The following is a 26,527-nucleotide window of genomic DNA, read 5'->3' as shown; positions in this document are numbered from 1 at the left end:
TTAGCCAGCCCTTTATTAAAGATATCATATTCAGACAAATTGAACATACCCTAAATCACATAAATCCCTAACACACAAATACATCTTCTCCCAAAGTTATGAAGTACCATTAAACCACATAGATTTCTATCTTTCTTGCTTTTTTGACATGATTATTGTTGGAGATTGGAAATTTATGAATTCATAGATGAGTCAAACCTTGCAGTATACGGGGATTGGGGAACACAGCTCTTCTAACTCTATATGCTTTACCACAAACATCAAAACAATTACTTAGGAATAGTCATTTCTAGGAATTCTGAAAATGTTTTAGTTCTAATCGTTATCCAGTGATGACAGAGAAGTTGGAAACATTTCCTTTAATCATTCAATACAAAGCTCTGCAACTCCACACACTTGAAAACTATAATTTTGCTATAGGTTTTCTTCTTACATATGTGTCCATATATACATACACACACATATATGCACTATTATAAACTTGAGTGTCAAGAAAAGCGGGACCTTCACATTTCACATTTCTCCTACGATTTCAAATAGCAATGAAACCATAGGTGTTATCTGTGCCAGCTACAAAAATTGGACTGATTTGACTTCAGACCCTCTTGATAGACACAGCCACCACTTAAGCTCTCCTTTTCCCCCTCAACATCTTCTACTCTTACCGAAGTCATTTTGTTAAGAACACATTGTTAGGCCATCCAGTCAGCCTTCCTGCAACCAACCCATCTTCCCCTTACTGCGCCTTGAGGTCGCTCCAGTTCGTGCCTGATCCGAAAGCTGTGCTTCCACTGATCATCTGCTGCTTCTCATTTTTCACTCTGCTGTGCACAGGAAAACCAGGCTGCAGCTGCGGCGTGGACCAGACTTAGTCATAAACACAAATATTAAACATTTCTTATTTTTGTGCTCTTCCAGTAGTTGAAAATTTAGCCTCAACCACACAGCGTAGAAGCAAACCTCGTAGGGCCTGATTGTATTTATGGAATAGTAAATCGCCACTAATTCCTCTGAATTCAACAGAGTCAAGTTGCACTAATTGCCACAGCTGGGGTGCCATCAACTCACAATGGTGACAGAGGGAGTTCAGAGTGTTAAATATTTTGAAGGACTACGCATAAAACAGAATCCTTCCCAGAGCAATAGTAACTTATCACAGTGCTTATCCTGTGGAATTGGAAAACAAACAAACAAACAAAAACACAAAAAAGCACCCTAAAAAGCAGAACCCCCCCCTCACATATTAATCATTTCAGAATTTTTCTGAAACGTGTGTTAGGCAGTGAAAGTCCACATCCTCACAATCAGGCAAAAAGATCTATGATTACAGCTAAAGTCACATAGGCAAGATTTTCCAGTGTAGCTGCCTAAATGTAGGCGTGCTTTTGTTGCAGGAACTAAAAGGTTGGAAATGCGGTGTGGTGGTGGAAATGCTTGGAGTGAAGGTAAACATTATGGGACACAACCAGAGTAGTTTGCAGATCTCTGAACTCTCAAAGGAAGCTAAGAGTTACACATACTTATTTAGTGCACCTAGATGAGAACAAACGTGGCTAATGGAAGTAATCCATTGCAGGAGATGAAGCTGCAACTATTGGACAAGCAAAGTGCATGGGGAAAGTGTTTTGGAGATGTGTTGTTAGCATGAGGAAAAGGTTCCTCATGCTGTAGAACACCAAAAATCTGTGACCACTGGGCACCCCACAAATATTTTTGCTGTAACAAGAACTGGAAAGAGCAAACGTTAACTTGTCTTATTCTTATTAACTAAATCATTTCATTTGCTACCAGAAATAACAGATATCCCAGAGCACGAGATTCTCTGCATTAAGAGATGCTACACATTGAACTGGAAGGTGCCTGTTATACTAACTTCTCCTAAGGCAGATCCTGCACCCTCATATTGCACGATCTAGCCAACAAAAAGCAAGGGGCTACTTATTTGAACAGCAGCAGCAGACACCAAGTTTGGCAATTTTCCATTACCCCTTTCTACAACCCAGCCCTTTAAAACATGGAAATTTTATGTCATTACTTAGCTAAAAGGAAAATAAAGAGAAAACAATAAATAATCAAATTGTAAAAAGAACCGCATAACATGGGTCACTGCTTTCACTCAGTGGGATGGTCAATGATAAAAATAAATAAGAAGATAAAGACAGGCTAAATCAACTATGCTACACATGTGGCAGTGTACCTTATTTCACTGCATTTGTTGTCAAGAAGACACGCAGTCTAGAAATTCATGGCAAACACACTGGCAAAAGCCATAAACCATGAGAATAACAAGGCTCGAGGGAACAAGGCTTACGAAGACAACCCCAAGGGTGACTTTCTTAGATACCAGTAAGTAAATCCCTAAAGGCAAAGAACTGAAGTACAGCAACCCCAGCAACCAAACTAGCACCCGAATTGAGGTCTGGAAGAGCAAGGATGTGCAGTTCCACACTGTCCAGTTGTGGGACACAGTTGCAACAGAGTCAAAACTCGTAGGCCTGTAAAATTCCACCACGGGTGTCGAGTTCAGAGTCTGGGGACTCTCTCTTTGTACTTCCATGATTGTTATAACCAGGCAATTCGAAGAGGTGTGAGAAGGGCTAACCAGAGACGCCAACCTTTTGGGAGTCAGCAGCAGTTCCGTTGGGTTGTCTGGTAGGCACTTCTTTCCCTTTCCCCCACAAGCTAAATTCAGAAGGATGTTATTGTCATCGGGAAGACTACTAACCTCATCGTCTGGCAGGCATGTTTCAAACCTGCAAAATGGGCAAACTATGACTCCTTGAGGAGAATCGCCAAAGTCTATGATCTTGCAGAGGCATTTGGCACATACTCGGTGACAACACTCCAGCACTTTTGGTTTTCTCTGTCGCAGGTTGTAGCGATTGTAGCAGATCTTGCACTCAAGCTCATCTGAGCTCTGGGGCTCTGCAGACTCCTCTTGTAGTGGACTGCTCATTTTGTCTGATGGTTTGCAGATTTGTGAAAAGAGGAGTTAGGGGAAAGAGACGTCGTCACTCAGGCTTAGTTTAGAAATTTTTCCTGATGATCGTATCAGCCATCTCAAACAGGAAAAGAGGAGATGAAATTGTCAAGAAGCATCAGTAGAAGTCATCCATTTTGAGCTTCTGCTAGGGCCTCTGTACTGCATCTCCTCCAAGCCAGGCTCCCATCTGAAAAAGATAATGTGGAATTTCAGTGGAAAACAAAGAAGGGGAAAAGCTGTCGCAGGTGAAACAAGGAAGTCCGACTTTTTACAGCCTTAGCTTCCTTTGCAAATATGCCTCCATAGTATTTTCTTTTTTCATGTGGCATATGAGACCTCTACAACAGTTATGCTGATAAAACTACTTTGTGAGTCACTGCAATTCCCCCCCACCTATGAAATTCTCAGTAGAAGATGCAAGCTAAGCAGTGACTGACTGATTAACCTGTGAATCCTTGTTTAAAGCTTAGTTTCCTAAGGCAATGAGACCTAACCTGTGGTCCTTCTGTCTTTCTGGTAACTTCTGAACCTGCTTTCCAATTTCAAACAAATTGACAGAGGTGCAGCAGTAGTGAAGATAATTGAGTTTCTAAAAAAAGTGTGAAGACTGGCTGTTGGGACAGAGGAGGGGGAGAGAGATTTATAACAACTATCACTCTTGCTGCAGGGCAATGGTCAATCAGCAGGCAGTCAGATCTGCTCTGAACAAGCCACGTGCTGCCTGATGTTCAACCAGAGAGAGCATTATAGGAGGAAGGCGGTGGTACTCTTAGGAAACAAAGAGGAGGGAGGAGGGGACACTGAAGAGGAGTGGGGTTACTCAAAAATGGCAAGTGGGGACATGCAACAAATTTGGAAAATATCAGGATTTCTTAATTGTGCCTGTGGAATTACTCATTTTCCTGTTCCTTCATATAGCTGCTGAACACAGTGCTGATCAGAGCTTGTGGAAAAGCGGGTTCTTCAGCTTCAACCCTATGTGGGTCACATAGGAAATCAGGTTAATTAAGTAGGATCTGCCTTTCCTGAAGCCATGCTGACTTGACTGGTCACTTGGTTATCCTGTATGTGCTGTGTGATGTGCTCGTGATGGCCTGCTCCGTGACTTTCCCTGGCATCGATGTCAGACTAACCTGACCTGCCATTCCACAAGTCCCCCTTCCTGTGTTTCCTGTAGATGAGTGTCACATTTGCCATCCTCCAGCCAACGGAGACCCCCTCAATTAGCCAGAACAGCTGGTAAATCATTGGAAGTAGCTTGGAGAATGGGGAGAAAGCACATCAGTGCCTCACAACTAAGACTGCCACATATCATCCCATGATTTAAAAGTAGATTTCTGATCAACCAAAAAACTTCCGGAACATCTGCCTGCTTCCCATAGAAAACCATAAATGTCCTCTGAAAACCACCAACTAGAAAACTCTTCATATTTTAATGTTTATTTTTCTAATGAATATTGCTTGTTTTCACAAAAAACAACCCACTTCTCAACCAATTACATCCATACATGTATCACTTCAGCCTGAATCAGTTTTCAAACTGAAAGTCTCCTGATTCTAGTGTTTTTAGGTAGCCAAATTCAGCTTTAATAAAAGAACTAACAATTCCATTGCAAGTCCCAGATAGTAAATTGGGAACATTAACTTCATTTCCAGAACACATCCACCATGCTCGATCCTCTTTGCAGTTTAATTCATGAGCTATTCTACAAACTATTTTCATGCTTCTTTTACTGCAAGATAGAGCTACTTTCAGCATGTTCTTCTCATGGCCTCTTCAAAATATATTAATGTTTTCAAACGTTATTGCTTGGTATCATTTTTCTTTGGCTAAGTTCAGATGCTGCATTTCTCCTATTTCTCCTTATGTGTTCTGGTGTGATTAGTGCTCACTTCTGCTTTACAGTTAGTCTTTCCTTTGAAAACAAAAAATGTAATTTCTAATGGAAAATTCAAATTTTTAAATAAAACTTGATTTCAATGAGGAATTCCAATTAGGTATATTAGGTCAAATAACAGTAATTAGAAAACTCATACTTGATACACCAATTGCTGAGGGAGGTGAGAATGAAGTCTTCAGCCTTGCAGATAGGGAGGCATGACTGGATACAACCCCATACAGGCTGCTCTCTCTTGGAACTTGACCCTTCTTTGAGTGAGGGGATTAAGCCTCTGAGATGGCTTCCAATCCAAATTATTCCAGGATTTTGTGTTTGGTATCCATAACTCACCTCATGTGGTCTGTATGAGAAGCTCTGTTTATCAAACACTCCACAGGCAAAGCGTGCTTCCAAGGCTCCAGAAACAATTAGATGTAGACTGAGATCTCAACGTCAGAGCTCAGTATGCAGGGCAAAGTAGATGGGAAACTTTTCCTTCTCTTCTCCAATGAAAGCTGATCCTAGTCCAGATTATGAAGCCAACATTTATTACTCTAACGCTTGTTCGGTGAGTGGAATTTTGGGTTATATGTGAAATACTGGCACATGAACACAGGAGGTCAGTAATTAACTTATTTAAGATATCATCACCCAGGGACCTACCCAGCATGATATTTTCAAAGGCTTTCAAAGAGTTTCTTCTAAATGCAACCCAAGTGCATTTATGGAATAGGAGAAGGAAAAAGAGAAAAGTACAGAGAGAGAAATTAATACAGAGAAACTTACTTTCCAAGAAAAAGAAGTTCTTGCAAAGATTCACTTGTAGGGAGCACAGGAAATGCCTATTCTCCTCCACACAGGAAACAACTGGTGGAAGGGAGAGAAACAAAATCAGTAGAGCAGCAATACAGCCAGGAGACCTTACAGTCAATTCTGTTGAAAGAGAAAAAGGAGTCCAACTCCTCTGGTTTGGATGGAAATATTCACATGCTAAGATTTCTGGTTAGAGAAATATATTGGGTAAATCCCATTTATTGAAATAACTTCTGCTAGGTAATGCAGAGATATCTTAACAGATCTGTTGGTGATTTGAAGCCTCTTCCAATGTTACATGCTGAAATGCTCTGAAGCATTATCTCATCTAGCATCCACATATTCACAAATGTTAGCAATTCACTCAGGAAAAAAAATACAGCAAAGTAGCTAGGGAAAAAAAACGTGCTTTGAAAGTAGGGTTTTAGAAACATATCAAAATACTTTCCTTCCAACTTCTCTTAGAAGTTCTTTGTGGTCATTCTAGCTTTCCCAAACTGCAGCCACTTCTTCAGCATAGACCAGAAAACAACCATTTCCCATGACCACTGCACTGCATTCACATTCCAACAGCTTTGCTGCATTCTGACTCAGCAGGAAATGACCATTGCACTAGATTTGTCCAGCCTGTGCTAAGCACAATGCAAAACAAAACAAACCCCAACCCAAAAACCCATCAAATCGCTTTATTATACTAATCTGACATTTGAATAGAGTGCGTTCAAAGTGCCACCAGCTATCACACATTCAACCTGCTTCATGCCACATTTCTGCTAACACTGGATGGCTTTTAACAATGAGCATCTCCCTGTCAACTCTCGTCGATGTGTAACTTTGCAAAGAGGTACAGAATGTGGCATATTGAGCCATGCTTGGTTTATGGTCATCTGTATAAAATGCCTTTTCATAAAAACACAGTTTTTGAAGGGATAAGTAATGAGCTAATTTCTAAAGGATCTCCCCTTGAATGCTGTGAATAGAATAGAAACACTGCAACATCCACAACAGCTGGTTCTGCATTACTGGCAGCTTCACAAGTAACTAATACTATATATAAATATATATATTTTAATGAGAAGGTATTGTTATAACATTCACAGTCCTTGCCCAAGCTCTCTCAATCCACTACCATATTATAATAACACAAAAATACTAAAAAGAAAACAATTCATGGCATCAGAGAGTTCATGGATCTCTGACATATACGCGTCATCTTAAATAATACTGATAATAATAAAATCAACAGTTAAGTTTTGTTTTCTTTCCCCTCCCCCCCCCCCCCCCCCCCCCCACCTTCTGATAAGTAAGAGAGATTTGCAGCTAACAGAGTTCCCTTTACTCAACACAGTGATATTTGCTCCTAGGGCACTTTCTACATCCTTTACATGTGCACACTCTATGTCACCAGACCCAATTTCCTCTTAACAATGTAAGACACAATACTTTTTTGTTCTTCTAATAACTTGCATTATGTGCCAGATAGTAGTGGAAAATGCTGTGAATAAACAGTGAATGCCCTCCTGAAACCACATTATCCTGAATGACTTTCAGTCTAGCTAGAGGCTACTATGGCAATAATATGAATCTTAAAACTGGATATGATGTAGGAAAAAAAATGTTTCATTAGTTAGGCTTGTAGACACAAGACCTCTTCTAATATTTCTTGAGAATGATTTTTTTCTCATATATAATTCACAAGCAATTTATACAGCAATACATCGAATGACTTCTCAATGTGACATACAGCTGCGGGTTGCTTTATGGTTGTTTCAAGAATAAACTAATAAAGGACAAAGGATCTGCTCTTTTAATAGCTGTCTTAATTAAACGGGCTGCTAATTACACTATATCAATAAGCAGAAAGAACAGTATCTAAAATGGTAACAAGTTTAACTCCTGAAACACACTTGTTGAACAGAGCAACTTGCTTTTAACTGGCTCCCAACCTGCTGGCTTAGGCTGCTCCAGCATTTCTTCTTGTACTGCTTTCCTACTGCCAGTGGTTTTTTCCTTTATGACTCTGAAACCAAGAAACCAACTACTCCAGTAAGAATATATTTCATGACAGAACTCCTGACCTTAAAATCATTAATTTACAGAAGTGTTGGACATTCTCTCATTTGGTAGCAGGAGGCATTTGAAGCAGCCTCCTCAAACAGGGTGAAGTACTGTTTCTTTGCCTTGGCTTTTGTGTTCCTTAGGAGCTCCTCTGAGAATTGAAAGGACTGTAGGACACTGATTCTAGAATACAACTGGAAAAGGTACAAAATGATGAACAAATAAGAAGCTTGCCAGTATTTCTTATTATAAGCATGAATGTTTAATTCTGTGATTGACAGACATGTCTCTAATTTATCTTTAAATTAGGCACTATTAAAAGCCAGTATAATTTTGTATTAGGTTTCAGACTTTCTGAAAGTTTAGCTCCCTGTTTTGCTTGCTAAGATACAGCTGAATGTCAGATACATGCAAAAGACATTTTTTCTCCTTTTTTTTTTGTCTCTGGGACAAATTACTGCTGTCCCAGAGGATGCTAAGTGAGATGCACAAAACAACAGATCCTCAAAATATGATAGAACTATTTTTCTTTAGACGTATTTTCTATGGTGTGTAATTTGAGAGGGACCAGGTGAGAAAAAATCTCAGAAAATTGCTCTTGATTACATCATTCTGTGAGAAATTCCTCTTCACAAAGCGAAAGCATTTAAACGCACCTCGAAAGTTCAAATTAATCTTCAAAATGAGTTTTAAATAGAAAGTGTTGTTGGCTTTGTCCTCATGGAGCTGAAAGTAACTGCAGAGCGGAATAAAGCTGTATTTCCTTCTTTTTCTGTTGCTATTGAGAACAACCTGTTCAACACAGAGGTGTGTTTATCCAGGTTCATTCTGCTTCAGCCATTTCTGAGGATATGACTATAAATAAGCATTTTACAATGCTGTGTATTTTACCTAGATGGGTTATTACCAAGAGAAAATGAAAATGGCGTGGGATTGATGATACAGGACAATACAGACAGAGAAGTTTAGAGATCAGTTGCATATAATTGTTAATATATTCTTCTGCTTCAGTTACTGCTCAGAAATTGAGCATTATGCTCTGATGAAAGGAAAACAGTAAGAAACAGTTAAAACAACTGCAGTCACAATCAATCACAGAATGTTGGAGAAACACACGTCAAAATAACCCATACCAGTGGAGATTTCCACCTCTCAACAACTTCCCCAGGCTTGGTCTTCCACCAGCATAGCCTTTTTGAAAAGCTGGCAATCAAAATCTAATCTGGCTGACGCTGCAGAGTCCCACTGTGTTGAAAAGGGAGAAGTCTCGGGAAACAATATTTTAACTTGCATATACTGAAGTGTAATTTTAGTACTTAATATAGCAACAGTTGGCACGTACTCCCTTTTCACTTGATGTTATTATAGATACAATCATAGAATGGCTCGGGTTGGAACGGACCCCAAGAATCATCACGTTCCAACTCCCCTGCCACAGGCAAGGCCACCAATCTCCAGATCTGGTACTAGACCAGGGCCCCATCCAACCTGGTCTTGAACATCTCCAGAGACAGAGCATCTATAGCCCCTCTGGGCAGCCTGTTCCAGCATCTCACCACTCTCTCTGTGAAGAACTTCCCACTGACATTCAATCTTCCCTCCTTGAGCTTAAAACAATGCCTCCTTGTCCTATCACTGTCTACCCTCGTAAAAAGTTGATCCCCCTCCTTTTTATAATCCTCTTTTGAATGCTGAAAGGCTGCAATGAAGTCTCTGAGCAGCCTTCTTTTCTCCATGCTGAACAAACCCAGCTCCCTCATCCTGTCTTTGCAGGGGAGGTGCTCCAGCCCTCTCATCATCTTTATGGCTCTACTCTGGACCCTCTCCAACAGCTCCACAATATGAATTGAATCACAGTGATACAACTAAGAAAAAGGCTGTTTTAAAATCTTATTAAGATATTTTTAAGACCAACTACACAAATATTTATGAAAAATAGCATATTAGTAGATCTGATGGACGCATGGTAAAGCTAAGTTGTACGTCTTCATCCACATTTACACGAATGGAATGAACCCAACTGAATGATGTGTCTATTAAGTGACTTTGACTATAGTATGTAAAACCCTCTTACAAAATATCAGCAGGAAAGGGGCCATTTGGTCTGTACAAGGAAAGCAGTATTTTAAGTGTACTAGATACCTTTTAATCTGCACTGCTTTTTCAAACACTTCATATTATTAACCTGCACCAACCAGCCTTTTTTCCATCTAGTTTTAAGAAATATTTCTCTTTAGTAATGAAAATTCCCTCAACCAATAAAGAGGAAAAATGCTGTTACACTTTTATACTCACAGTAAGCAAATTACAATCTATGATCCCCATGGTCCTAAGAAACTGCAGAAGAAAATTTACTGTTAGCAGGTTTTGGTGATTGTTTGATGTTATTGTTTATATTGCTGTTGGATTTACATGAGAAAAATAAATCCATGTATTAAAAAAGTTGAATTAATTTGTACCAAATGATAGGCACATCTTTCACTTTTTTGCTAATAAGAAATAGAAAATTCCTCTTAAAGAAAGGCAGCTTTAAGAATTAGTCTGAAAACATCTTTGTAATTACTATGGATGATCTGAGACCAACAGAGATCCGTAAGTGCTACATAACCAGTTTCAGGATCACTGTGGAGTATTCTGCTACCAAGATTTGCTTAGCTCAGATTCATGCCATACAAGATTTAAACTTCAGGGAGATTTATGTGCATTGCTCTGCTTTTAACATGTTATTTAGCAGTTAAATATTTTTTATCTTTTTTTTTTTTTTTTTTAAAACCTGTCCTAAACCATCAGTGGAAGAGTTTTGGTGTGACAGGATAGAATATTACAAGCAAAAAGCAGAGTCCTCATGGGCTGCAACTCCACATGCTGTAATAAAACACAGACTAAACTCTGTTTGGCATAACTGCTTTCTCAAGAAGAATCCTCCCATTCATAGTCTCGATGTCTCCTTGAGCATTAGCTATGCAGAAGTAGCCTTCTCCAGAACTAAGACTTTGGATCAAGTATTTTCAAATGGGAAAAATTAAAAATGCCCCTACTTACTACCCATACATCATCCCATCCTACACTGATCCGAAAGTATGAAGGAATTTGCTGAGCATAAGCTGAAATACAGAATCACAGAATCATAGAATCACGAGGTTGGAAAGGACCTACAAGATCACTTAGTCCAACCACCCCTCCATCAAATACATGATACCCTCTGCATATTTCTGAAGGCACCATGGTCACCAGCAGTTGACCTGGCTAGCTCAGTGGCAGATAGGAAGTTACCTTTGCTTTGAGCAGAACTACAACACTTAGGTATCATTCGTAACCATAACAGATGAAAAGTCCAACTGTCATTTAATCAAAATGTTTCAACAGTGCCCATTAAGCACTGTTCAAATACAAAATCCAGGAATGAAAAATATTGCTTCAGAAATTTTGGAAGTAATCAAGACATATTCAGAAAGATACCCTGTCTACTAAACCAAACAGGAAGGAAATAAAAGGAGTTCTAAAGGTTTAAAAAGCAAAAATAAGAAAGTCCACAGTCGCTACATTTGGCTCTTAACCTGGTTTAGGGTAAATTAACGACTAAGACCAGATCTTGGTATTTTCTTAACTGGACATGATGAATGGGATTCTTAGTTTAAGGTAAAACTAGAAAATAGGAGACAAACTCTGGATTTCATTTAACATAATAAAAATCCCATCATCCCATCTGCATCACCAAAGCAACTTTTTAGTCAGCGTTCCCAAGGATATTGGTTTATGCAGTACTACAGCACAAATGAGCAGCTTGGCTGAAGCTTACGGAATAAAGCAGGATACGAAAAACATTTCTCAGTAGATGGCAAGAAATTTTGGTAGAACAGAAACAGTACCAAGAGCATCTTAAAGCACCAGTTGTCTTAAATTACAATCTTTTGCTAAAGCAATTGTAATAATGAAGCTCTTCTGTTCTTTTTTTTACATAACCCAGTGAACAAGAGGCTTCCAGATGCTCCATTACAGAAGTCTATTTTCCAAGAAAGGATAACAGAAAGATGAATTACTAAGTGATCTTATTTACTAGACATTACAGGAAAGAACTAGACATTCTTGCAAAGAACTGAATATTTATTTTAAAAAAACCAAAACAATAACAAAGTATAGTGTCTATTTAGAAGGTAAGAAGCATTGTTTTTTATTTATGCTATTATTTTTTCCATGGAAAGCTTCATATTCAAAGCACCAACATAGCATACTGCTGTTGGTTTTACCTCTAGACCATGGTTCACTAAGGTTGCAAGCACTGCACTAATAATCACTGCAGGAAGCTGTACAACACTCACTGGGACCCTATGACTTTCTCAAATCTCTGCAAACACGGACCACAGTCTGCAGTAAGTTAAAATACCTTTTTCTTTCACCTAGGCTTCTTGACAGAGCACAGTGAAATTGAGTGAAATCCACTTCTGGTCTCTTCCCCAGAGTCAAATGATTACTCCAAAAGAACTTCTGAGCTCCTATTTGTTCTTTGTTTCTGGAGAGCAGAAACAAAGCGTACACTCAGAAAGCAAAAGATGCTTTCAATACTCTCGATACTCTCAAAGATGCTTCTCATTAACCCTGGTGGATGTATTTTGCAGCAGCATGTACACCAACACTTCAAAAAGCAGCACAGAGTTGACATAACTGAGCCAGATCTGGTACCAGAAGCAACCGAGGTGTAACAACACAATTCTGGACAAACCAAGTTAACTTGGTGCGTTAACATAGGTACCATTACCCAGGTCACTGGAAGATGTTAATATGCTAATGCTTGTGTATCTTGCCTATCTACAATCACTGGGAGATTAAGAAACCTGTAAACCTCTGAAGGTTAGGGAGCTGGGTCTGAAAAGTCATCTGTCATCGCCCATCACAAACAACAAAGATGACGTAGCATCTTCAACAAATACGTATTTAGTGCCCAGACTGAACTACCCCCAGTTTGCAGGCTTTATCTCATTGTGCTTTCTTGTTGTGAGCAGCCGACTATGAGGCCGGGGCTCCTGTTGATCTCTGCAGTAATGCTGCTGTCTGCAGAGTAAAGGCATAAAGGTTACCCTGAATCATGGGTGTTTCTGTCAGCACAGTTGCAGACCAGGTGTTGCGCTTGTTAGTTTGCATGTTGGCTGAGAAAATACAGTTTCACTACCAGCACTAAAAGCTGCTGTGAAACCCATCATCCCCTCCTTGCCCTGTCTTTATCCTTAATAGAATTTCCTGAAGGGAAGCAAGCTGTTTGTCATGTTGGTCTGACAACTCAGGGAGTAGATGCTGTAAGTGCATCTCTCCCCTGCATCACTACTCCCCTGGACATTAAGGGACTGAAGACAGTGTTTTGAAAAGTAAGAGGCAACGTCCTAAAAAAACAGTTTTACTTTCCAGTCTCCAAACATCCAAATTTAGACATGTCTCAGTCTGAACTGGGCAACTCACAGGATCCATAACCACAGAAAACAGAAACTTTCATCTGCAATTTCTCAAAACTTTATACAAATGCTGCTGCTCACATTGTGTCGGGGTGTGTTCCTTTATTCAAAGGCCTTCTAAAGCTTTGTCACGATAATTAATGTCTTGAAAATTTGAAGCAACAAGGCTTGCAGTTGGAGGTTTGAGAAATTTTAACTATCATGGTTTTTTTTTCTCCAAATAGGCACCTATTTCTTCTCAGAATGCTGTTATCCAGATGGATGAAAACACTAAGGAGGACTGAAGGAAAAGCAGTTGCTCAGAGAGGGAACGTTATGCTGAGTGGATTCACCAGACCAAAAGTCTGCTGTAAGAAGTCAGTCACACATCACACAGCAATGAGCACAGCTTTATAGATCAGATCAAGGCAAATAACCAATCTGTTGTAGTCAGAGCTTCACAGGACTAACTTTCCTTTGACGAGGTTACCTCTAGAGGAGCTCTCCACTGGAAGGGTGGACTGGGCTCTGAGCAGCCTGATCTAGCTGTAGGTGTACCTGCTCATTGCAGGGGAGCTGGAACTAAAAGAGCTTTAAAGGGTCCCTTCCAATTCAAACAGAAGTTTCTAGATCATATGTTAGTTGAGAATGCAAACACAGTTTCATCTCTAAACAACAAAAATCTTCCACATACGCATCTTAACAGATTGATTGCTGAGGAGAGAGCTGCTTTCTTGCTCTAAATGAGGCTCATGTATTCTGAGAGTTCTCTGCATGCAAATATATCTTTTTTAAATTGTTGCATTATTAAATCTTGTAATCAACTGTGGTTTGTCATATCTAAATCCCAGCAGGGAACATCATCAGTAAAGAACTGTGATGTCATCTAGTAATTCATAAAAACCACGGGCCACTGTTCCCTAGATAAACCTCATTTAATACACTGGGGTGTGCAAAAAAAGGAGCAGACAAGATCTCAGTGCCGGTGTTTATGAATACACAAATTGTGGCTGCCCACTGGCAGGATATCAAGTCTGAAGGACTTACTGATCAAACATTATGTCAGTATTTGATACGCTCACAGCAGACATGGTATCATGTCCAAATGAAACATTACAGTCTCAGATGTATTTGGTATTCTAGCTAGAGGCTACTACAGTAACAGGAACACTGGAGCATTACACTGTTGAGAGATCCTACTCACAGCAATAGCAGTCCTCAGCCATTTCCCCTTGTTAAGTTTTAACTCATAAAAGAAAACTCATTTCCATTGAATTACTGACATGGTGCTAGTGTAACACTGCACAAAACAGTTTGCAAGATCAGTATCTCAGATTCTTAGACTCTTTAGAGAAGGGAATGTTAAATCGGAGAAAGGAGACAGTAGTGGCATGATGAATCTGAAAGTTTTATGCATACAGTGGACAGAGGGAGGTAATGTAATTGAAAATGTACCACAAGAAGTTTCTAAATTGACACACTGAGGAGAAGGAAGCCCACACATAGAAAGGAGGCTTGAACGTAATAAAGTTTGAGTTGATGCTCAAGGTGAATTTGTGGGGAGTTTTAAAGATGCAGAATGACAGGGGTTAGTAGGAAGATGGCCAAACAAGATAGAAAGACTGGTTTAGATATGTGGAAGCAGCAAATGTGCCAAGCCAGCTAGTAGAGAGAAGGTTATAGGTTCTGTGCCACCAGTTAAAGAACTGTAAGAAAGAAGATATGAAGTTATAGGCAGCAGAGGTGGGAGATGATGAAAATGTCGTGTTAAACAAACATACAAAAGTAAGTGTGTTATATAGAAATAAGTAACAGAAAAATTTGGTACTAACCTGAAGGTGAAAACAAATGGAGAAATGATGTGGTTTCTGTTGCCTGCCATGCTGATGAGAATGAATGTCATTAAACATCAACAGAATGAAAGAGCAGGAAAGGATGTAGGAATAAAACTTAGCACTCATTGTAATACAGGAAATATCTCTTAAAGAAAAAAAAAAAGCAAGAAAGAAAGAAAAAAAAAAAAAGCTAATGACATATTACAAAAGCAACCAGAATAAAATTTAGGAGAAAGCTGTTTATACTTTGTTATGAACCCAATTCTCTCACTACCAAGATCAATCACATAATGGTAGCTATAAAAAATAAAAAAGAACAAACCAAGAGAGATAGAGGAGGAAAGGGAGTAGTGATGCAGGGGAGAGATGCACTTACAGCATCTACTCCCTGAGTTGTCAGACCAACATGACAAACTGCTTGCTTCCCTTCAGGAAATTCTATTAAGGATAAAGACAGGGCAAGGAGGGGATGATGGGTTTCACAGCAGGTCTTTTAGTGCTGGTAGTGAAACTGTATTTTCTCAACCAACATGCAAACTAACAAGCGCAACACCTGGTCTGCAACAGTGCTGACAGAAACACCCATGATTCAGGGTAACCTTTATGCCTTTACTCTGCAGACGGCAGCATTACTGCAGAGATCAACAGGAGCCCCGGCCTCATAGTCAGCTGCTCACAACAAGAAAGCACGATGAGATAAAGCCTGCAAACTGGGGGTAGTTCAGTCTGGGCACTAATACGTATTTGTTGAAGATGCTACATCATCTTTGTTGTTTGTGATGGGCGATGACAGATGACTTTTCAGACCCAGCTCCCTAACCTTCAGAGGTTTACAGATCTCTGATCAAAAAGACTCACTGAAGAGAATTCTTTCAAGTCTCCGATTATTATCATAGAATTATAGAATGTCCCAAGTTGGACTGGATCCATAAGGGCCATCTAGTCCAACTCCTGGCTTCACATAGAACCACCCAACAATCAGACCATGACTGAGAGCACTGCCTTGAACTTTGGCAAGCCCTGTGCTGTGACTGCTTCCCTGGGAAACCTGTGCATTTAACAGCTAGTTAGAGCAAACCCTTGTGGGGATATGAAATTGTACACGCTATGCTCTGAAAATGCTTCTGGAATTTTCTTACATCTGGGTGACATAAATCCATATTTAAAAAAGAAAACCAAAAACGTTTAAGAGTTACCAGTGGATGCAGGTAGTAGAAAAGAAATTTTAAAAAGGGCCATAAAGCTACACTAATGTTATCTCCTGTGCAGTGAAGGCCATGCAACACACTCCACTAATTCCTGCAGTTTAGTCACAAAATAACAGAACGAGTTATGCTGGAATAAAGCTCTGGAGGTCATCTCTTCTTGGAAAACCTATCTTCCTGGAAAATCTAGAAAACAGGATTGCAACACTGTGTAGGGACATTTTAGCAGAGCTCCATGGGAGATGGTGCACAACAGGAAAATGCTCATCTGTCTCACTCCAGCCCACTAATCCACAAGCACCAAGACGTTCATAACTATAGACAGTCTGCCCAGCTTTCAGCAATGGAGATGCAATCCTTGCAATTACATGTCGAAGCAGGCATGCCAGCTGTCCAGGCCTCCTCCTAACTCCTTGCAACCATGTGCAGACACATCTCTGCATTCATCAGGATTCACCCACTGACCTCCCTTTGATGTGGGTGTCTGGAAAAACCGCACCCACTCGATGTGTATCCTGATGACCTGCTAATCTGGGAGCCATCAACAGCTATTCTCACAGCTTCTGCTGTTCCTCCAGTACTTCCACACTCCATTCATAACAATCAAGGTTCCCACGGCAGTTCTTTACAGGAATCAGTTCTGAAGGTGTACCTGCCCACTTTAATTTGGAAAGACTCTGGTGATAAAGTCCACAACCTCATCCACAACCCCGCTGGACGCATTTCAAAGCCTGACTCACAGAGAGGAACTCCTATCCTCCTTGGCTCTTTCAGTGATCTCAGGGCAGATACAAGGCAACCACTCACACCTACACGGCTGGTCTTCCTCACACAAAGCAAACAAGATGATGAGAAAAGTCTTAACAGCCACGCAAGCTGCAAGACAGTATGGTGAACAGAGCATACGAGAAGTTAGGCATCGAGATCCTACGGCTGGTACCGATCACAGCACTGCTCTGCAGAAATAAAGCTGTTTTATTACTCCTCCATCTTCCAAATCCCTAACCAAGTGTACCTGCTTGAAACCATTGGCTGCTGCTATTAGATTTGTCAAACACATGCTGAGTCCATTCAGCAGATGACATTTTATCCCATGCCTCTATGGAGTTGCCAGCTGGGTCACTGCTTGGGGTCTCATCATCCCTGAGTAGGGATGTCTCCTTTCTACCTCTAAGATGAGGCTGGTCATTAAGGGAGCATCCTCACTTTTAGCAAAGGCACCTCAATGAAATTTTCGTATGCCTGTCTTCATCTGTTGGCTTTATTTGTTACGTATTCACAGCACTATGAGAGAATATTAAAAGAAGCATACAAACAGGACTGACCATTGATTACTGTTGTTTGAATCATGTATGAACTGCACTATCAAATGAAGATAAGTGTATTTCTTACATGAATGTTCACATTTGCAGAGCATTTTCTTTGTAATATGTGGCGCCTGTGATGGTTCTGATATTCCAAAAGCAGGTCTAACATACAGTGCATTTCCCAGGAAGGCTTATGGAGGGAACATGCTGTCTCACAAACTACACTTCCATGCTTCTGAATACATTATTGTATATTGAGGAAAACAGAGGTATATAAAACTTCAGGATAAAAGCTGAGATGGCTATTTTCTCATTAAAAATGAGCACCATCCCCTCCTAAAGAAAAATCACATCCGGTAGAACACTGTTGCTAATGACTGTTGTTCAAGTGGTATAGTACACAGCATTTTCGAAAATGCCAAAGAAAAGTAGCTCAATATATTTCTTTAAACATTACCTTGACAAATAAGTGCTTCCATCTTCAAGAAGTATACACACACAACAATATTTAGCTAGAGGATTTGATCTGACATTTTGTGGAAAATACTCAATCATAGCTGTGCGCTACAACCAGTGCTTTAAAGGAGCACTGACTGAAAGCTCAACACACACACAAACACAGACACCCCCCCACACACACACTTCAGGCAGAGGACATTTAAACAGATGCCTCTACTTAAATGCTGATTCAAGACTGAAGGAAAGAAAAGTTTTAACTGAATTATCAGGGAATTACTTAAAAGAGAAGCTTGGTGTAAACAATTTAAAGCTGGAACACAACGCCATTATCACAGTGTCTCATGTTAATTATGATGTTTGCTCTTTCTGGCCTGTCAGAGTGATGAACAACGTGAACAATAAAGATTGCACAAGGAGACAGCCACCACTAAGCTAACTCACACGGTCTAGGCAGGGGATCAAAGATTCCTCTGTGCTCTATCCCTCAGCAACTGCCCTTTTAGGCTGAAAGATTAACTAAAAGAAACTCTAACGCTGGCCTGAGTGGCTCAAATCTGCCAGTCACATCCCAGAGCCTAAACACCAGCCGCAGGAATGCAACGGTCACAACTTTCAACCCAGTCTTCCTAGGGCACCTGGCACTGCAGAGCAGCACTACGTCACTGCAGTTCCCTTCCCCTCAAACTTCCAGCACCCTACAGACCATCTCTGGTACTATTCTTCATCCCTGTGAAAGAAAAGCTGGGCCAAAACAGGCAGCTCTGCAGAAATCTGGGGCAGCAGGCAGGAAGCGAGCTCTGCCAGTGCAGAAACCAAAGGGTTCAGTTGAACAGGCCCCAAGTTTCCGCCCATTTCCTACCAACACAGTTCCCTACGGAGTCCCTAGATGGGTGAATAACCATTCACATGTCTGACTGGAGCCTTTCTTTTGCAAGAGACACCACTGGGTTTGTGCAGGGCAGCTGCTCGGTATTTGCAGACCTGTCTCAGTGGCCTTGTATGTCACTGTGGGCAAATGATGTCATTTCTGGAGCAGGCTTTACAGGAACAGTGCCACCACTCAGTGCTATGAATGCTGATGACATTGCTCTCCTAAGACACGTTTCTTCTCTCAGAACAGTATGATCTTGCAATCTGTGGATTCACTTTGAATTTTTCCTTCAGCCTTCCAGGCTTCGCCTATTATGTGAGAGCTCCACACTCCTTCAGTGTATTTTCTACTAAATTTGTTACAAAGATTGCAGTGTGTAGTCCAAAGCCAGATATTTTAATAGACACAGGAGGGCAATTCATTCTCATTCATGCACAGGTCCAGCAATCCCTTTCCTCACAGACCCATTTCTTCCATCTTTCCTACAAAACAAACAACCACAAACAAGCAAGCAAACAAAACAAAAACACTATCAAGAACATCAAGAACACAAAATAGAGAAAACCATTCAAATCATTTTCAACCAAACAGTGATGCCCAATGTAATGTTATTCTCTGGAATTTTTGACCTATTTGTTCTGTTTTAGACTAAATTCTGCACAGCAAGGGCTGTACACACACATTCCATTTTTAATTTTATGCATATACAAACATCAAAGCAATGGTTCATTGAAGCTTTCCTCCCAGCTCTAATCCTCCAGGTCCCCTGGGCAAACTGTTCAAAGGCAATCAAAAGAGCTCTGGGGCACAAGCAATGGGGTGATGTTCACCTTACTTAACAATACAGGCAATCACAGAATGATCACTATATCCTTTTTTGTTTCTGGGGAGTCACTATTTGTCCTAGCATTCTTTGGTGTCTTTTTGCTTTTTGTCAGTGTTTTGGTTAGTATTTGGATAACCATAAATGAAAGGAGGTGTGATAAAAAATAAGCTTAAATACACGAAACTGCCACTGAAAGACAGGTTCAGCAAAGCAGTGAAGGAGGAGGTGGGAAATACACAGCATGATTGGATTACTGCCTGTTACAAGGCACTATTTTACGGTAAGCAGGTAGACTGTTCTGTTTCAAAGCTCTGCACAGCACCATGTCCAAAGCTGCTCATCACTGATCATATTGCATAAGGTTGTTTGCCTGTTGCTAAAGGCAGAGAAACAACAGATGACAGGGATGAGCCATTTGTACAGAAATTTACAGCACTGTACATATGCAACTTCAACAAGTCTGTCTGTGATCTCAACTGACACCATTGCTCTATCTGACAAATATAAACGTATGTGTACTTGAACAATTTAAAATACTAAAGCTCTCTTAAGAGGGTAGCATGTATAAAGGTATGTACATGTTTAGACTAGAACTACAGACAGGTTACACTGCCCTCTCAAGAGCCCTACAGAATTTCACATACACACACAGTGAGTCAAGCATAATCATATTAACATTATTAAAGCTGAAGAACAAATTTCCAGGCTTGCACTGCTGACAATTCTTTTTATGAATAGTTTCACATTATTGAAATGCTTTAACTTGCCTGTCAGGGTGGCAGAGACACGCAAAGCAGTCACACAAGAGTTTCATTTATTTTTAAAAGACAGACGACAAAAAGATTCATTGGAAACCCATTCATCTGGGAATTTTGTGGGATCCATCGATAACCAATATCACTGTTTTGCTTTTACATCACCTCTATGCCTTTAATTTCCCACCTTGTTTCATTTTTTCTAAGTCTTGGAAGAGCTCCTTCCCTGTCTCCTCACCCAGGAAAACATTCTTCTTCAGATTCTTGAGCACACGTACAAATATGCACGTGCTCAAGTTTCACTGAAATGATGGAATTACGTATGCTTAAGTATGATCTTACTGTCTGAAGAATGTGCTCTGTATTCTAGGACAGAAATGTATTGGCAAAATATAGCATATTAGATAGAGATTCTTGAGGACACGTTTTAGTGAGCTTCCCAGGACTTACCTGCCAGCTGCTGGCTCACAGACCTGGCCTCTATCTGTTTATCCATCCATCACCACGTTGCCTGAATGACTGATAATGAAAACAGATGATTCATATTCTCTGTTCTCTCTGTCCTTTGGGAGACACGGTAGCTCATGATGAAGGTGTTAATATTTCAGGCTAAGAGAAACCCACGGGAGCAGTTTTTGTCTTACTGGATAGATGTTTGTTCCTCATTTTTAAAAGGCAGAGATGGCCAAAAATCAAATTTTTCATCATTAGCTGATCTTTAAGTGAGCAGGCACCTTTGCTTATCTTCTCAAGTGTGAAATAGTGTCTGATGGCCAATGAAGAACTTAAGCTGTGCAGCTGGAAGGTGCTTTCTCTTTATGTCTTTTCAGATATGTTCTTACTAGTCAGACCTATTTCCTTTCCATTTACTTAAAAATACTGTTCAAGACGTCACCATTAACAGCACAAATGTCAAGGACTTAGACACCTACAGGAAGGATGGGACAACTTCGTGTCTGCCATGAAAGGAAATGGAAAGAGAGTTACATCGGAATATTGAGCAACACAGAGAGTTTCCATCTAACTTTATAATAACTTTGCTCACTGCTGCACCCGAGTACAACCTGATACAAAGTCTGGAATTATCAAATAATCCGCAAGTATACAGAAATCACAGAGGACAAACGACTGGATATGAGAGCTTAGCAACATGGACTTAGCAACGTGGGATGATCGAGGAGGGAAAAAATTGCTATTTTCCCCTAGATACAGTACCATTCATAGTTCTGTGAGGGTCACCCTACGGTATTTTGTGCAGTTCTGATGTTCACACACTTAAAAGGACGCAGAATGATTTGGACAGAAACAGTGAGATCGCTCAAAATTATTCAGGAGATGAAAAGAATTCCTTCCCGTGGAGGTGTTAAAGAGCTCAATCTGTTTAGCTTATGAGCCAATGAGAGAAACTTGATTAAAGGAATATAGCATCAGGTACAAAAGCATTCTTTGATTTAGAGGACACAGTAAAATAGCTGTAATGTACTGAAAGCAAGTCCTAGTGAGTTACAAAACATCAGCTTTCTATTGAGTACACGCAGTACATTACAGTCATACAATCATGAAGTACTTTCTTCTACAAGAAGCCTCACTGAGTGTGCAGGATACCTGGTGGTTATTTGGCGAATGTTTTTATTCCTAGCTTAATCCATGGCCCCATGACTCATTGTACGCCATTTAGACGTAGCACCAAACACAGCTTTGCTTCTTTCAGCATTGACTTTCATTTGGCTGTCACTTTAACAGCGTATGAATGTAATTCAGTGAACTGAAAGAGATACAGGAAGATAAAAGCCCTCATAACGTGTGTTACACAACATTTCACCTGGACAAAGGGTGTTTCAAACATTACCCAAAATTTCTTAAGTTGTTCATAAACTTCTAATTAACCAAGCTAAGTATTTTCACCACTGGTAGAAGCACTGACAAGCCTTTTCGTGCTGCTTTCAGAGTTACTTTAGAAACTGCTGTAAGAATGAATGGCCAGAATCAGCTCTAGGTTTGAGTGGGTTTATCTCTGCTACAGAAAAACCTTGTGCAGATATTCCAGATCTGCCATAACATGTCAGAAACCAAATGGCTTCTGCAGGTTCCTGGTAAACCTTTCCTTTATCCTGCAATGTATATATAAATATACATAATGTACATATAAATACACATATTGTATATATAAATACCTGCAATGTAGTTGCTGCAGCATTTATCCGTACTTCTATGTGCAACTGTTCTACACAACAGAAGCTCCAAGGTCAGATGCTTTTTCAAGCAGACTCTGATCAGGTCACTGCTTGTGAGTCAGCAAGGATGGAATGTTTCCTTTCTGTTCACAGTAGCACATCTGCTGCTGTGATTTACAGATTGGCTATCCATTTATCATCTGCAATGGGACTTTTGTCTCTGCTGTGAACTGCCTGCCAAGATGAGTTCCTCTGTCTGGAGCATCACTGTCCTTGTGCTAACATAGAATGTTTGGGGTTTCCTGACCAACATTTTGCTACAGATGTTCCTTGAAGCCTTACAAATAGTGACATAAACAAAAAAGACAGAAACCATAAGCCTTTACCCCCTAATTTGGCCATGTACAGGGAGGAAATGGAGCACACATCCTCATACCCATGGATATTCCTGGCCAGAGCTCCATTAGCATGTCCTAGATCCAGTTCCATCTCAGCCTGACTCAGAGCAGTTCCAGTGAACTTTCTCCCACCGTATTCCTCGAGTCCACAGCTATGCCTTCATCGCCAGCTGCACATCAAACCTTACCTTGCTCCTCACAACAGCCTTTGTTTCACATCTCCCCACAGCTGTCCTTAAGCCCAGATTGCCTCACCCCTTTCTTTCTGCCATTTCTCCTAACAACCCAAGGAGCTGCCAATAAAGGCAGGAAGCTGGGAGATCCAAGCGTTCCCCTTCCAGTTCCTGCTTCTGAACATAGCAGCACCGGCGACAGCAATCTTTATAGACCCTGTGATCTTAACAACACATACCTACAGTACAGTTATGAACCTGAGACTTTCAGAGAGCCATGACTTTGCCACACTCCAGCTTAATTTCCCAGAAATTGCAAAAGACATTAGAAAAACCTATAATGCTCTGCTCAGCATTTTGCAGTTGTTGGAATATCACAGGTTTCACGCTACCTGGACAAGACTTACACTGCTGCTGTTCAATTGAAACTTTCACTGAGCACTGACGTGGGTCTTGGCCAGGGAGTTAATCAAGATTTACTTCCCTCTGGTAATTCACCAAAGTTAAACCCTCACATGAAAATCTACTCATTCATAGCAAATTAATCCAGCTTTAAGCCCCACCCAACCTGAAAAATTGGCTTCATCTGTCCGTAGTGAAAAAAGATCAAATAGAAAAAGGAAAGTTAAGCTTAATTGCAGCATTTATTGTGCTGAGACTGCTGTGATGTGTCATATCTGCAAGAAAACCAAGCTGAGTGAAACCACAAAAAATTGGGGTGTAAAAAATTGCAGAGTTGTAGTAGGTTAAAAGTTGCAGATCTTTGACCAGGAAAAAAAATCTTGTACTTCTTTGTTTCTTTCAAATGAATTTGAAACCTCGGGTACATTTCCAGGAGGCCTGATCTCTTTGTAGCTTACTACAGCACTACGAAACTTGCAAGCGTTTTCTTTCTACTGGAAAGTCACAACTATCATACGTTACACTATCCTAAAGTACACATCTGCCTGTATTACATTACTGTCAGAACAGTAGTTTATACTGGATATAAGCGTTTCAGCACACGATGCTTGCAAAGGCCACAGGAGAATTTCCTGAGCTTTGCTCTCTGAGGATGTCTGGAACTCCTTAGCAACCTTGCTAACGGACTGAAACTGCAGCCTCGAGGTAGCAGGTGGTGTCTCTGTATACCTGAAATAGCTGCTGGCTGCAGCAAGCACACAGACATCTCCAGCAAATCATTCAGCACAGAGACATCAAACCTAGCATATAGACAAAGACATGTTCAGCTGGGACTGATGGAGGCAGGAGAAATAGTCATGAGTGCTGACTCCTGCAGTTGCCTTGTATCACTGCAGAGAGCACACAGCTTTAGAGGATGTTTTCATGACAGTTTGATAATAGGCTTCATGTAAGCCTGCTTTGGATGTAGGGGCATCAGGAAGGTGTGAAATAACAGAGTGTGAGAGACAGTGATCTAAGTACTTGAATTGCTCGGCCCACTAGAAGCCCTTATACATGTCACTTTATGCTACAAGACATATTATCCACAGCGAGCTGCCTTCTACCTGCCTGGCATTGCCTCAGCTCCAACTATTTTTTTTCCTTCCACTGATAAACTTCATCAAGTACAGCTTGCAGTTGTTCTACATGAAACAATTTCAGGACTGAAATGTCACCAGCTGCATAACCATAAACATTCTGCCTATTCCTTTAGCTTTCAAGGCAGAATTGTATTGAGTTCTGGTGTTTCTCTCATTCTCTGCCATGCAGCTAAGAGAATATAGGTCCCTAGGTTCACACACACAGCTGACCTTTTATTTTCTGCTACGTGCATTCAATTTCAGATGGCCATAGGTAAGGTCTTGAGATGTTGTTTTCCATCATGCTAAATTAATAGGAGGTCTCCATTTTTACACATTTAATAAGCTTGAGTGCTAGCTTTTCAGTGTTGCATGAAAAACAGAGGTCGTTCAGAAGGTTATAACTTTTTTGGAACAAAATAACTCTTGTGACACTTCTCTGCAAGGAACAAAGGACAAAAACCAATACACACTAGGCAAATCGTTGCAACCCATGTAAATAAGAAATTCTAAATAAGTAATTTTCCTTTTCCAAAGAGATCTGAATTCTCAATATGAAATGTAATCAGGAGATCCCACAGCAAACAGATGGAGTTGAAACATCTAACCTTGAGTAACCCTCATTTAAAACTTAAATTCGGTGACACATTTCTTGCAAGAAGAAAACACCTCAATTTTGCATGCTACCTGCGCTCACAATTGCTTAAGAGCTGCACGTCTCCCCTTTCCAGCCAATGACATATTTGCACCTCGTTCACTGAAACGCTATGGGTAACTCTCATGGAACACCCGCTTTCTTCAGGCTTCTCTCCAACCTCCTCAGGTCAATACTGAGCTCTGGGGTTCCAATTGCCCGATATCACTCTATGTGCCGCGTTTTAAATCCCAGCGTCTCTGCCATTTAAGTTACATGCTACTAATCATCTCCGCTCCTGTCCGCCCGCCAGTAACCCAACAGCCACGCTCACACACCGCTCCTCATTTTCGCTCGTTCACACCTCACAGGATCCCCGTTGCAGGGCTCTGCAGGCTATTCCCTTGGTACACCCAGAACCTCATCTCCTCGCTCACTCCGCCACGACCAAGGACTGCTCCTCAGGACCTTCCCACACAAGGTCAGCCATGCTGGTATCACTGGAAGTTGCTCTGGACTTGCAACTTTGCTGAGGTGTCCGTGGCCACGGCACCCGTCTGGGCACCGCCAGCACTGCTCGCCGCCTGCCTGCTGGCGGAGGGCCTCGCGTTGAGGCGAGGAACTCTCTCTACCCCTGCTTTCCCAAGGGAAGGCGTTTTATCACCCCTAGCATCTCGCCTCAGTCTGGATCCGGATCTGAAAGCGACGAACCCATCTCACCTACAGCCCTTCGGCACACTTACTCCTAAAAACAAGCAGCAATTTCCCGATTATTCCTCAGTACCAATGCTCTAGCGTCGACTCCCCTTCAAACAACAACTATCACCCCGCTCAGCGTTACTTTACCGAGCTGAGCGAATTAAACTTTGTAACCCCACGACTCCCAGACGGGGCACGGCGTATTTCAATAGGAGCGTACAGCAGCGCCGGGCGGCCCCGGCAGGCGGGCGGGCGGGTAGCGGTAGCCCACCGGTTGCAGAGCCCGGTCCGCCATACCGCTTCCCTGCGAGCCCGCACAGCGAGCCGGCAAGCAGGAGCGGCACCTCGCTCGGCTCTGCCAGCCTCGCGCTCCCCGGATCCCTTCTCCCCGCCGCCCAGCCCAGCCCCGCCGCGCGGCGGCTCCCGGCCGCCCCGTACCTGACAGGGCGCAACCGGCCGGTGCCCTGGGGAGAGGGAGCAGCTTCTCCCGCCGGCCCGGCGCGGCCGCGGG

At 41.2% G+C, this 26,527-nt stretch overlaps 1 protein-coding gene across 2 annotated transcripts; it reads right to left on the bottom strand.

The window, feature by feature from the left end:
• On the bottom strand, window positions 1-26,527 carry RNF182 (ring finger protein 182). 2 transcript variants are annotated; one of them, XM_042840017.1, is made up of 3 exons: window positions 26,455-26,527; window positions 5,650-5,730; window positions 1-3,170 (listed from the first exon to the last, which is right to left on the bottom strand). In XM_042840017.1, the coding sequence occupies exon 3, from the start codon at window positions 2,954-2,956 to the stop codon at window positions 2,219-2,221; it is 738 nt and encodes a 245-aa protein (XP_042695951.1). In that variant the 5' UTR covers window positions 2,957-3,170; window positions 5,650-5,730; window positions 26,455-26,527; the 3' UTR covers window positions 1-2,218. The 2 variants fall into 2 exon arrangements, with proteins under 2 accessions (XP_042695951.1, XP_042695953.1); XM_042840019.1 differs by lacking the exon at window positions 5,650-5,730 and having other exon boundaries at window positions 26,455-26,478.

Source organism: Centrocercus urophasianus, unplaced genomic scaffold, assembly GCF_019232065.1.
Source record: "Centrocercus urophasianus isolate 14NV4802_14NV808 unplaced genomic scaffold, USGS_Curo_1.0 seq_11, whole genome shotgun sequence".
Lineage (NCBI taxonomy): Eukaryota > Metazoa > Chordata > Aves > Galliformes > Phasianidae > Centrocercus > Centrocercus urophasianus.
Note: the sequence above shows the minus strand (reverse complement) of the source record. Positions and strands in the feature narration are given on the sequence as shown.